Source organism: Monodelphis domestica, chromosome 2, assembly GCF_027887165.1.
Source record: "Monodelphis domestica isolate mMonDom1 chromosome 2, mMonDom1.pri, whole genome shotgun sequence".
NCBI lineage: Eukaryota > Metazoa > Chordata > Mammalia > Didelphimorphia > Didelphidae > Monodelphis > Monodelphis domestica.
Genome location: NC_077228.1, coordinates 192,242,219 through 192,254,718, shown reverse-complemented (window position 1 = coordinate 192,254,718; position 12,500 = coordinate 192,242,219). Strand labels below are relative to the sequence as shown.

The following is a 12,500-nucleotide window of genomic DNA, read 5'->3' as shown; positions in this document are numbered from 1 at the left end:
AGTGACTGATATGATGCTGCTATTTGATGAGCTCAAGAACTCACAGGCAACTGAGGAGGAACCTCTTGATCCTATCCAACCTCCCTCTTTTTCTACCTAAGTCTTGTCTCTGAGAAACCCTCGGGGAAATTAAAATAAATGTGTAGGTTTCCACAGCTCACACTGCATCTATGCATCTCTCTAGACCTCGAAGGGCTCGGGCCATGGCTGGGCAAGGTCCTTTGACAGCTTCTACCTCACTGCCGTTCTCCAGGCGTCACCGGGGACTTCCTTCTAGCCCAGGCATCCACTGAAGCCGGAGGAAATGACCTCAGGGTGACAAGTAGAAGAACTAGTTGGTAGAGGACCGGTCGGGACATCGCGAGAGGTGACCCTGTTGGGTCCCTTTAGCTCTGTGCCTTTCTCGGGGCTTCCCAGGCCCGTGACTTTCAGGGCTGGCTTCATGAAGCTTCTCTTCCGCACCGGGTGAAGGAAATGGACCCCCTCCCCTTCGGGGGTCAGGATAGGAGCAGGGGGGTCAGGAGGTTATAAAAAGGGCTAAGCAGGGAGTCTGCCGGAGGCGCCGTGTGGGAAGGTTAGATTAGGGCCCCTTCCCTGTCTCTCTCTCTTCTCCCCATCCAAAGACTCCTCCTGAGTTTATCAGCATCTAAGGACAGCTCCTACTTTAATGGGCACAACACCTGCGTGTCCAACGGTTAGGCTTCCCTCTCCTGTCTGACACTGCTACGCATGGAGTGTCGGAGTGTCTATTGGAAGGGGGCACCTATCTTTGTTGTGGAGGCCTATAATTAGTTAATTTATCCTAATTGGGATCAGGGAGCTGCGACCATTTGGAGCAAATCATCCTAACCCATTCTCCCCAAACCCAAGACTACATAAAAGGTTTGGTTGTCATCTTCCTAGGATTCTCTTTCTTGAAATCCTGCAGTAACTACTTTCTAGGTGTATGACCCCAGGCAAGTCCCTTTGCCTTTCTGTGCCTCAGTTTCTGTAGCTGTAAAATGGGAATAATAGTAGTAGTTATCTCCAAGTGGGGGAAATCGTTAACCTCTTCCTGCCCATCTCCCTCACAGTGCCTGCTGTCCCAAAGAACAGTTCAGAGCTGGGCACTGCTTCATTGGCAGCCCACAGTGGGCAGAGGGATTGGCCCTCTCCTTGCCGCTCTCCTAGGGGAAGTGGCTGAGGGCAATGAAAACTTTTTTTTTCATTTGTTCCCTTGATATTATTGATCTTTTGTCCTTCCAGATTCATTTTGTTATTTTTTCTAGTTCTATAAAACAGTTTTCTGGTAGTTTGATTGGTATGGCACTAAATAAATAAATGAATTTAGGTAGGATTGTTATTTTTTTATTATAGTAACTCATCCTACCCATGATTAATTGATGTTTTTCCAGTCATTTAGATCTTTGTGTGAAAAGTGTTTTGTAATTATCACATGATTTCTGTATTTGTCTTAGCAAATAGATTCCTGAGATTGCATATTGTCTAGAGTGATTCTGGAGTTTAAATGGAGTTGGACTTTTGCTGCTGAGTTTTGTTGGAAATATATAGAAATGCTGATTATTTTATATGGGTTTACTTTGTATTCTGCAATTTTGGATCATTATTTTGCTGTTAGTATCAAAGTCTATCACATTTGATTAGTCCAGAATATTACAGTTACTATGTATAATGTTCTCCTGATTCTGCTTATTTCACTTTGCATCAGTCCATATAGGTCTTTTTAGTTCTTTCTGAAATCATCCTGATCATCATTCCTAACAGCACAATAGTATTCCATCACCATCATATACTACAATTTTTATCCATTTCCCAGTTGAGGGGCATCCATTTTGTTTCCAATTCTTTGCCACAAAAAGAGCAGCAATAAATATTTTTCTACAAACAGGCCCTTTCCCATTTTTAAAATCTCTTTGGGACACAGACCCAGTAGTGGTATTACTGGATCAAAAGGTATGCATTATATCCCTTTGAGCATAATTCCAAATTGCCCTCCAGAATGGTTGGATCATTTCACAACTCCACCAGCAATGCATTAGTGTCCCAATGTTGCCACATCCCCTCCAACATTTATTTTCCTTTAATGTCTTATTGGTCAATCTGATAGGTGTGAGGTGAGTTAATTTGCATTTCCCTAGTCAAGATGGATTTAGAACATTTTTTCATATGATTATTGATGGCTTTGATATTTCTTCATCTGAAAACTGCCCATTAATATCCTTTGACCATTTATCAACTGAGAAATAACTTGGATTCTTATAAATTTGACTTAATTCTTTGTATACTTGAGAAATGCGACCTTTATTGGAAAAATTTGTTATGAAAATTTTTTCTGAGTTTGTTTTCCTTCTAATCTTGGTTGCATTGGTTTTGTTTGTACCTTTTTAATTTAATATAATAAAAATTACTCATTTTATATCTTATCATTTTCTCTATCACGTGTTTGGTCATAAATTCTTCCCTTCCCCATAGATCTGACAGGTAAACTATTCTATGTTCCTCTAATTTACTTATTATATCTCTTTTTATGTTTAAATACCCTTCTATTTCTTAGCCAGTACCAGATTGTTTTGATAATCATTGCTTTATGGTATACTTTAAGATTTTTGCTAAAGTTATTATTTCAACTAGTTTTTTAGTTGATTTTCTAGCATTCTTTATGTATACCATCATATCATCAGCAAAGAGTGATAGTTTGGTTTCCTTATTGCCTACTTTAATTCCTTTGATTTCTTTTTCCTAATACAATATTAAATAATAGAAGTGATAATAGGCATCCTTCCTTCACTCCTGATCTTTTTGGGAAGGCTTCTAACTTATTCCCATTGCAGATGATACTTGCTAATGGTTTTAAATAAATGGTACTTATTATTTTAAGGAAAGGCCCCTTTATTCCTCTGCTTTCTAGTGTTTTCAATGGGAATGGGTATTATATTTTGTAGGTTTTTTTCTGAATCTATTGAAATATTCATGTGATTTCTATTAGTCTGATTATTGATATAATCAATTAGGCTGATAGTTTCACTCAACCACTTTCTGCCTCAATTTATTCATCTAAAAAATGGAGATAATAATAGCCCCACTTCCCAAGGTTGCAGTGAGGATCAAATGAAATGATATTTATAAACTGCTTAATATAGTGTTTGCACACAGTAAAGACTCAATGAATTCTTTCTTCCTCCCTCTCTTTTGTCCTCCCTCCCTTTTTCCTTCCTCCTTTATTTTCCCTCTCTCTCCACTCATTCATTTGTTCAGTCCTTCCTTCTTTCCTTCCACAAAATAAGGATAATAAAAGCACCTCCCTACCAGAGAAGTTATGTGGATAAAATGATCTAATATTCGTAAAGTATTTTGCCAATCTTTAAGCGCTATATAAATGGGAGCTAGCTATTGCCATAGACTAAAACAGGAGGCAATGCAGCATTTCAAATTTTCCAGTAGAATATAAGCCCCTTGAGGATAGGGACTATTTTATTTTTGTTTACTCCTGGGCCTAGCATAGGGTCTTGTCCGTAGCAGATGCTTAATAACTGTAAAACTGTCTTGGCAGATGGGCTAAACCAGGTTGAGTTTAACCAACAGGTCTCAAACTCCTCGGTGGGTTGGGGGGTATCTAGCATGTGAAGCCTTCCCCTAGAGGAATTGTCAGATGAGAAGAGTTTGTTCCTACAGCCACGAAGTTGGCTGAAGTGGGTGCTGTGGACTGCTTTAGAGCTCCATCAGACATGGAAGAAGCCAAGGTCATCCACTGTGTCTCAGGCCATCGACAGTCATTCTGCCTTTTGTCTTGCCACTGGCCTTGGATGTCTCTGGAAGAGATCGTGAAGCTGGTGACTCTATGCAACGTTGCCTCACTGAAATCTAATTCAGAAGCAAGTCAAGGCATCCCCTTGCAATGTCACTGGTCCTCTTGGAAAACGAAAGATGAACAACAATAAATGTTCATTGAATAAACTGGGCCCTGGACTCCCAAAATTTCTTTCTCTTCCAAGCCAGGTAGGTACCTTTTATAATATTCGATTGAATTCAAAGAGTGCCCTTTAAGTTTCCTTGGGGACATTAGAGTCTTAGCTCAGCTATGGACCGAGGACAGGCAGCAGGAGCTCAGCCTCAAAGTGCCTGAGTAGTCTTGTTGTTCTGGGGTTTCGTTTTTTTAATAAACCCTTCCTTTCTGTCTTAGTATCAATTTCAAGGCAGAAGAGTGGTAAGAGCTAGGCAACTGGAGTTCAGTGACTTGCCCAGGGTCCCACAGTCAGGAAGTGTCTGAGGCCAGGTTTAAATTCAGAACTTCTTGCATTGTACTACCTAACTGCTCCCCTATCAGGAATTTTTTTTTTCTGTACCAACAGCCAAAGGGGTGGGCGGTGGGGGTCCCGTGTTTTCATTGCCCTCAGCCACTTCCCCAAGGAGAGGGGCAATCCCTCTGCCCACTGTGAGCTGCCAATGAAGCAGAGCCCAGCTCTGCGCCGCTCTGTGGGACAGCAGGCACTGTGAGGGAGATGGGCAGGACGGGGTTAATGAGCCCTGCTGATTCCTCCTGTGTCCTGTTACTGCTGAGGCAGACCTGCCCAGCCAGCTGAACAACTTTCCCACCCGGTACAGGAGGCAGAGCTGCTCCCCAGTTTCGGATGCCTTGGGACCCCCATTGGCTTTGCTTTCTGGCAAGGAGGACTCTCGCCCTGGAGGGCAGCGTGGGTTGCCGGAGGGCAGACCTCGATGGGTCTGAAGACTCCGGGGCTGTCCCATTCCCAGCGTGCTAGGACTGGCAGGTCACCGCAGAGCCTGCTCTCTGGCTTCTGGGCTGAGCTAAGCCTCTGTACGCTGTTGCCGCCGCCGCCGCCGCCACCTCTGCTACTGCCGCTGCCGCAGGGGAGGGAGCCTGCACCGAAGGTAAGCGCCATCTCCCTTTGGAGGGCTGGGAGGGGGCCAGGAGCGGTGCTCTCAGCCCGGAATACTGAGCTCCCGAGGGCAACCCTCCAACGACTGGGAAGGGGAAGGCACGAAAGAAACACATTTCCAACTAGCTTGTCCTGGGCTTTGGGGTTCAAGACCAAAGACCCAAAATGGAGTGACTGAGTCAGGAGTAGGTGTCCAGGGTTCCCCGCTCCCAAGAGGCAGACTCTCTCACCAGAAGCCCCAGAGTTCCAGGGTACAGCTCAGAAGCTTCTTCAAGCTGCTTGGTCCACGATCTGCTAGTCCAGCCCCTAAGAACGTGTTTCTAAGACACTCCAACAGCTCCATCTCCCCATCCCTCCTCCTGCGGGGTCAAACCCTGCTCAGCCCTCCCTTACTCCTCACCACATCGTTTTTTATGGTTCTGCAACTAGCTGTGTCTGGCACTCATTTGGGGCTTAATAGATCCTGATTGATTCATTCATGGGCCACCTGGGAAACAAGTTACAGGGATCTGGGAGGCCAGGAGCCCTGATCCTGAGTGTGTGGCCCAGGCAGCCAAGACCACATACTTCAGAGGGCTCAAGGTCAACCTGGGATAATGATGGGGGGCTGCTTTTTTTTTATTCTGCTCTCCCCTGCTCTCACTCTCAGGCTTTGCCTGTTTACCTTCCAATCCTGGGGAGATCTTGGTAGGACCCCTGATCCCTTGGAGGGGTGAGGAATGATAACCTCGCCCCAAAAAACCTCTCATTTTTCCTTCTAGTTCTTGGACAGCAGGGGGAGAAATCTTGTATGTATGCCTCACCCCTTACCTCCCCCTCTCCATCCAGCTCTCTCTTGAACCCCCATCTATTCCCTCCTCTGGACACTTCTCCAATCCAGCCCTAGACATCCCTGGCCCCCTCCCATTCTGCTGTTGGCATGTGCCTGCCCCATTCTCACCCTTTGCCCTGTACTCCTTCTCCCACTCTCGTGCCCTCCTCCACCCCATCTGTGCCAAGAAGCCTGGGTGCTGGGTTGCTCTCTGTGTCCTCTCCACCTGACAAGCCCTGGCTCAAGGTCACTGCAGTAATTCCATACAAGTCTGGCTGGGGCTGCTGCTGCCGCCTTATCGGATGCCTGGTTTCCATTTCACTCCCCTTTATTCCTGAGCATATTGTGTTCGATAAAACTCTTTGCTTTTAACACTACTGGCAGCACTCCCAGCCTTCTTCTCCCTCCCTTCCTCCCTCTCTCTCTCTTCCTCCACCCCCTCTCCCCCTTTCTCTCTCTCTCTCTCTCTCTCTCTCTCTCTCTCTCTCTCTCTCTCTCTCTCTCTTTCACTGTCTTTCTCTCTTTCTCCTCTCCTCTCTCCCTCTTTCCCTCTCTCCTCTCTCTCCCCTTCTCTCTCTGTCTCTGTCCCTGTCTCTGTCTCTGTCTCTCTGATTCTCTCTCTCCCTCTCTCTCTCTCTCTCTCTCTCTCTCTCTCTCTCTCTCTCTCTCTGTCTGTCTGTCTCTCTGTCTCTCTGTCTCTCTCTCTTTGTCTCCTCCCTCCTGTCCTTCATCTCTCTGGCTTATTTTTTTTCTCTCTGCCATGCTGGCATTCTCTCTTCTCCTTTAACACTGTCCCCTTTAAACTTTGCTGGAGTTGAGGAATATAAGGAAAAGACTCAGATGTCCTTCAACCCACATAAAGCCCCCATCTTCTGGGGAGAGCTTCTCTTTTGGAGGGAACCTGGGAAACACTCAGCTGGACTGTCAGGCCAGCTCTCTCTTCCCAGGGTTGGGCAGGTATCAGACTGGCATTTCCTGAGCTGAGTTAAGAGGGAAAAAAAGTCCCCCTAAGTCCAGCCTGGGCTTGCTCCTTCCCTATGCATGGCAGGGTGCCTGGGGCAAGAGGGTGAGGGTGGCCCTGCCACAGGCCCGTCTCCTTTGTGGAGCTATGATGCCCAACTGGCTTGACTGGTTTTCATCGATGGCCCTCAGCAGTTGCGTGCATTTTGGGGGCGGGTTTTAGTATAAAAAATTTTCCCCATATTTATTCCACCATCCTATCCACCCAGCTGGGAGGTGAGGACAGGCTGCTTCTGAGTCACCCACAGTGGGGGGAGGGAGAGAATAGGACAAGTTGTAGCAGCTGAGCTTCCCCTCGGAAGCCACCACCCCCCGCCCTGTTTCCCTCCCCAAGGACACAGTTCCTGCTCCAACAGTCCAGTACCTATCGTCCCCCCTCCTCAGTGGCTGTTTGGGGTCAGGAAGAGGTGGATGTAGACTCTCCTGGAGCCTCAAGGTCAGGTCTGGGGATCCATGGGAGCTATGCTGGAGGTTGGAGAGAGGGGGAGAGCAAGAGAAGAGATGGTGGGAGTTGGGCATGGGGGAGCAGACTTAGAGAGTGGGCAGTGCTGGAGAAAACCTAGACAGAACCCTTAGTTGCCTGCCTTCTGGACCAGTAGGAAGGCTGCTGGGAGAACAGCCAGGAATAATTTTCATGATGATGTGTTTGGGATAGAGGATGGAGTTTGGGGCTGTCCTGTGGAAAGGGTCCCTATTAATCTTTTGGAGTCCCAGAAGAACCTTCCTGCTGGAGAGCCTTGGTGGAAGGTATCCCAGCCAGACTCTGTGTGTGTGTGTGTGTGTGTGTGTGTGTGTGTGTGTGTGTGTGTGTGTGTGTGTGTGTGTTGAAGGAGGGCTAAGGAGGAGATTATCCACATTGAGACTGGATTTGAAGTCAAAGGACTTGGGTTTGAAACGCAGCTCCCTGTATTACTTTGGAAAATCCTTTCCTCGATGTGGCCCTTGTTTTCTTGATCTGTTAAATCAAGGAGTAGGGTGGTTGGATGAGGTGACCCCTAATGTCCTTTCCAGCTCTGAAGCCCGTGAGAATGGTCCTCTCTTATTTTAAAGGCCAACAAGACTGCATGGGAGTGTTGGTGAGACTAGAATTCTGCATTCTCTCCTTGGGTCCAGGCTGCCCTCCTCAGTTCTAGTACTTCTGAAAGAGCCCCAGATAACGAGTCTTTAAACCAGATCAAGGGCACTTAACCTTCCTCTTTGTACGGATCCCTCTTGCGGATCCAAAGTCTGATAAAGCCTCTGGACCCATTCTAAACTATGTTTCTAAATGCGTAAAGTAAAACACATAGGGTTACAAGTACTAGTGAAAATGAAGATGTGATATTTTTTCCCCCAACCAAGTACCATGGACCTCAGGTTAAGAAATTTCAGGCAAGGGGCAGCTGGGTAGCTCAGTGGATTGAGAGCCAGGCCTAGAGATGGGAGGTCCTGGATTCAAATCTGACCTCAGACACTTCCTAGCTGTGTGAACCCTGGGCAAGTCACTTAACCCCCATTGCCTAGCTCTTACCACTCTTCTGCCTTGGAACCAATATACAGACGGAAGGTAAGGGTTGGAAAAAAAAAAGAACTTTCAGGCTAAAGGACTGAGTAACTCAAAGATTATTCATCCACAGATATCTGGGTTTGGAAAACTCATTGACCACTTACCTGTATGACCTTGGGTAAGTCTTTTTGTTTCTCCTCTGTAATATGAGAATTAGACCAGATGATCTCTAAGGTCCTTCCAGTCCTGTCATCAGTGATTCTGTACTTATTTTCTAGTGTGAAAGAGTTAGTGAGGTATAAAAGGTGCAAGGACTTGGAAGTGTTTAAATCCCAGCTCTGATCAATTAGCTGGTTGACCTTGGACAAGCTACTTCCCCTTACAGAGCCTCAGTTTCTTCATCTTTAAAATGAGTGGGTTGGACTAGGTCTCTTCTGGCCCTAATGACCTATGACTGTTGTGTTTTCTTTGTCCCCAGCCCTAGGAAGACTAAAGGGAAAACACCTGAGAACCCTGTCCCTGCCTTCATGGAGTCTACAGTTTCATGGCAGTAGGGGATGGGGTGGGGAGTGGGAGATGACTAGACTAATGAAGCAACCAGAAAATAATTACATTCTAACCTGTATGGATGCCAAAGATAAAGACTGAAGCAGTTTGGAGATGAGGGAGATCAGTGTGAGCTGGAGTAGTCAGGGAAGGCTTCATGGAATGAAATTTGAGCTAGATTTTTTTTTAACCTTTACCTTCCATCTTAGAATCAATACTGGTTATTGGTTCCAAGACAGGGTTAGGCAATGGGAGTTAAGTGACTTGCCCAGGGCCACTCTGCTAGGAAGAGTCTGAGACCAGGTTTGAACCTAGGACCTCCCATCTCTAGACCTGGCTGTCAATCTACTGACCACCTAGCTGCCCCTAATTTGAGCTTGATCTTGAAGGATAAACAGGATTTGGAAAAGTGAATGGAAAGATAGAGGGATTGAGAGAGAACCAGGACTGTTTTCAACTTGTTATTGTTTGGTCATTTAGCTGTGTCTGACATTTTTGTAATTGTATTTTGGGTTTTCTTGATGGAGATGCTAGAGTGGTTTGACATTTCCTTTTCCAGCTCATTTTATAGAGGAGGAAATGGAGGCAAACAGGGTTAAGTGACTTGCCCAGGGTCACATAGCTAGTAAACGACTGAGGTTGGATTTGAACTCAGGAAGATGAATCTTCCCGGCTTTGGGTCCAGCGCTCCATCCACTGTGCCACTAGATTCTTGTTTCCTAGTTAAGTCCTCTTTGTGCTTAGGAAAAAAAAAATCAATAATCATCCCTTACGTTTAGCTGGCACTGAGGTACCCGAAGGGAGTACTGCTAGCCTACGTTGTTCCTGGTGCCCTGACCCTCGGGGTTCCTTCTTTTTTCAGATCCATGAAGAGCCTTCCACAGTAACGCGCCCTCTCCGTCCCCTGATCTCTTGGGGCCTGAGCCCGTAAACCGAACCTCGGTGGCCCTCGGTGCTTCCTTTCTGGCCGGGCTGGGGCAGGGGACGCCCATCCCCAGCGCCTTCAGCCATGACCACCTCGGCTCTGAGACGGCAAGTGAAAAACATCGTGCACAACTATTCGGAGGCCGAGATCAAGGTGCGCGAAGCCACCAGCAATGACCCCTGGGGCCCGCCCAGCTCCCTCATGTCAGAGATCGCCGACCTGACTTTCAACACGGTGGCCTTCGCCGAGGTCATGGGCATGATCTGGAGGCGGCTCAACGACAGCGGCAAGAATTGGCGCCATGTGTACAAGGCGCTCACCCTGCTGGACTACCTGCTGAAGACGGGCTCCGACAAAGTGGCCCACCAGTGTCGGGAGAACCTCTACAACCATCCAGACCCTCAAGGACTTCCAGTACGTGGATCGGGACGGCAAGGATCAGGGCATCAACGTGCGGGAGAAGGTGAAGCAGGTGATGGGGCTGCTGAAGGACGAAGAGCGCTTGAAGCAAGAGCGGACGCACGCGCTCAAGACCAAGGAACGCATGGCCCTCGAGGGCTCGGGCATCGGCAGCGGGCAGCTGGGCTATCGCCGATCCTCACACTATGGGGACGAGTTTAGCCGAACCAGGGGATCCCCGTCTTCCTACAACTGTGAGTGAGGGGCGGGGCTTGGCAGGGAGATGGGGGTGGGGAGAAGAGAGCCTTGAAATAAAGGCTTGGGGGGGAGGGGTGACGGGAATGCCGCTATCCAGGGGGATGCAGCAGCCAGAGTCCACACCTGGCTTATACTCTGCTTCCCACAAGCCAACCCAAGAGCAGGCTGTTGTTGCTTCATTAATTAATTAACCAGGAAGGGACCATATTCCGTAATCTTTCCATCCGGTGGCATACGGCTCCAGCCATGGGCCCAGGGAGAGAGGGGAGTTGGTTTTTCCAGTTCATACAAGAGATTTCCTCCTTGACGGAGGTTTATTCACTCTTAATGGCAGTTTTCCAAAATTCAGTCTAGGGGAAAAGAAAATGGAGTATCATTTTGAATAATGCGAATTATGGGATCTATATCCCTTGTCTTAGAGATTTCCTTCGATCTGACTAAATATATACGCAGATATCCCTTCCACATCATGCCTTTCCCCTTTGTGGTTTCAGTATATCACAGATCAGCAAAAAGAAATTAAACAGGAATTTGGGGGAGTTTTGGGAAAGCTGCAGACGACAGGCAAAGGCCAGCAGATGACAGAAATAGTTTAGAAACTCAGAAATACATAAAATATATGAATAGTATTGTATAATATCAACATTTTATTTTTTAATACCATAAATAGACAGAATTTCTCTTTTAAAGTTAAAATAAGTCAAAAGCTAGTTCATAAAAAGAACATGAAAGCCAAAAAATTATATGCAGATTTTTCCAAATTATGGAGACATTGTGCCCCTAATCCCTACAAAGTGGAAGGGATTCCTGTATATCTGACAAAATATATGTATTTGTGTGTGTTTTACCCAAGCTGTCAACACTGTACTCACTTAAGTTGTTGAATTGTTTTTAGTCAGGTCTGATACTTTTTAACCCCATTTGGGGGTTTCTTAGCAAAGAGGGTTTGGGGTTGTTTGCCATTTCCTTTTCTAGCCTATTTTATAGATGAGGAAACTGAGGGAAACAGGGTTAAGTGACATGCCCAGGGTCATCCAGCTAGTGTCTGAGACCCAATTTGAACAAAGCTTCATAAATTTTCCTGATTCCAGGCTGGACACTCTACCGATTGTGCCATTGCACTCACATGGTTTATTAATGCATAGTCAAGTAGCCAGGTATGGGGGTGCAACACCAGAGGCTGATGCTGATGGACTGCTTGAGCTGGGGAATTCTGAGCTGCAGTAGGGCTAAAACCAGTGGTGTATCGGCTCCAAGTCTGGCACTAATCAGAGGAATCCCAGGGAGCTGGTGCTACTGAGCTGCCTAAGGAGGAGGATGGTCAGCATTGGGATGAATCCCTCAGGGACTGCTGCTGCCTTTCCACCTGGGCTTGTTAGGGAGACCCAATTTGAAAAAACAGAAACAATAGAAGACATTTAGGTGGCTCAGCAAATAGAACACCAGGCCTAGAGTCAGGAGGTCCTGGGTTCAAATCGGGCCTCAGACACTTTCCAGCTGTGTGACCCTGGGCAAGTCACTTGACCCCCATTGCCTAGCCCTTACCACTCTTCTGTCTTGGAGCCAATATACGGTACTGATTCCAAGATGGAACATAAGAGTTAAAAAAAAAATGGATGAATGAAGGGCCCTCTGAGTGTGGGTACTTGGTAGTTGTTTGTGATGAACCTTGGTATTTTGCTGTAGTTCTTGTTTTTAAGAAACCCTTACTTTCTGCTCTAATAACAACTCTAGGACAGAAGAGCGAGGGCTAGGCAATGGGAGCTAGGAAGTGTCTGAGGCCAGACCTGAACCCAGACCTCTAGGCCTCGCTCTCAATCCAAGCCACATCGCTGCCCCCAACTTCCTTTTTCCTTTTCCGCTCGTAACAAACATGGTCTCAGCCTGCAGACCGCAGGACAGGGAGGGGATTTCATGTTTGATCCCATCAGGCGTGACTGCCCAACAACTGGAAACCGAGAAAGCGGCGAGCAGGTCTGGGTCGAGTGTCCTGGCCTGATCTCTGCGACGCTCCAAGTTTGCTGCAGCTGCAGAGCCGTTTTCTCCCCCTGGCCCTGGCCTGCTTTGTCGCATCTTGGTCTAGCCTTCGACCCGGTCTCCCTCCCGGAGCCTCCGCTGCCATGGCAGCCCGCCAGGATCCGCCCCGCTCTCTCTCTC

The 12,500-nt window shown here is 47.2% G+C and overlaps 2 protein-coding genes across 5 annotated transcripts in view; both read left to right on the top strand.

The window, feature by feature from the left end:
- The window catches only part of MYCBPAP (MYCBP associated protein), a 46,693-nt gene extending 44,270 nt beyond the window's left edge, over positions 1 to 2,423 (top strand). For all 4 annotated transcript variants that reach the window (XM_007505755.3, XM_007505754.3, XM_007505756.3 and 1 more), the window contains exon 20: positions 1 to 2,423. This exon is cut by the window's left edge and continues 23 nt beyond it. In XM_007505755.3, coding sequence (XP_007505817.1) covers positions 1 to 100 — 100 coding nt within the window. In that variant the 3' untranslated portion in view covers positions 101 to 2,423.
- A 1,958-nt stretch (positions 2,424 to 4,381) lies between these two features.
- The window catches only part of EPN3 (epsin 3), a 22,990-nt gene continuing 14,871 nt past the window's right edge, over positions 4,382 to 12,500 (top strand). Inside the window, 3 exon segments of the mRNA XM_007505758.3 lie at positions 4,382 to 4,890; positions 9,624 to 10,073; positions 10,075 to 10,339. Coding sequence (XP_007505820.1) covers positions 9,771 to 10,073; positions 10,075 to 10,339 — 568 coding nt within the window. The 5' untranslated portion in view covers positions 4,382 to 4,890; positions 9,624 to 9,770.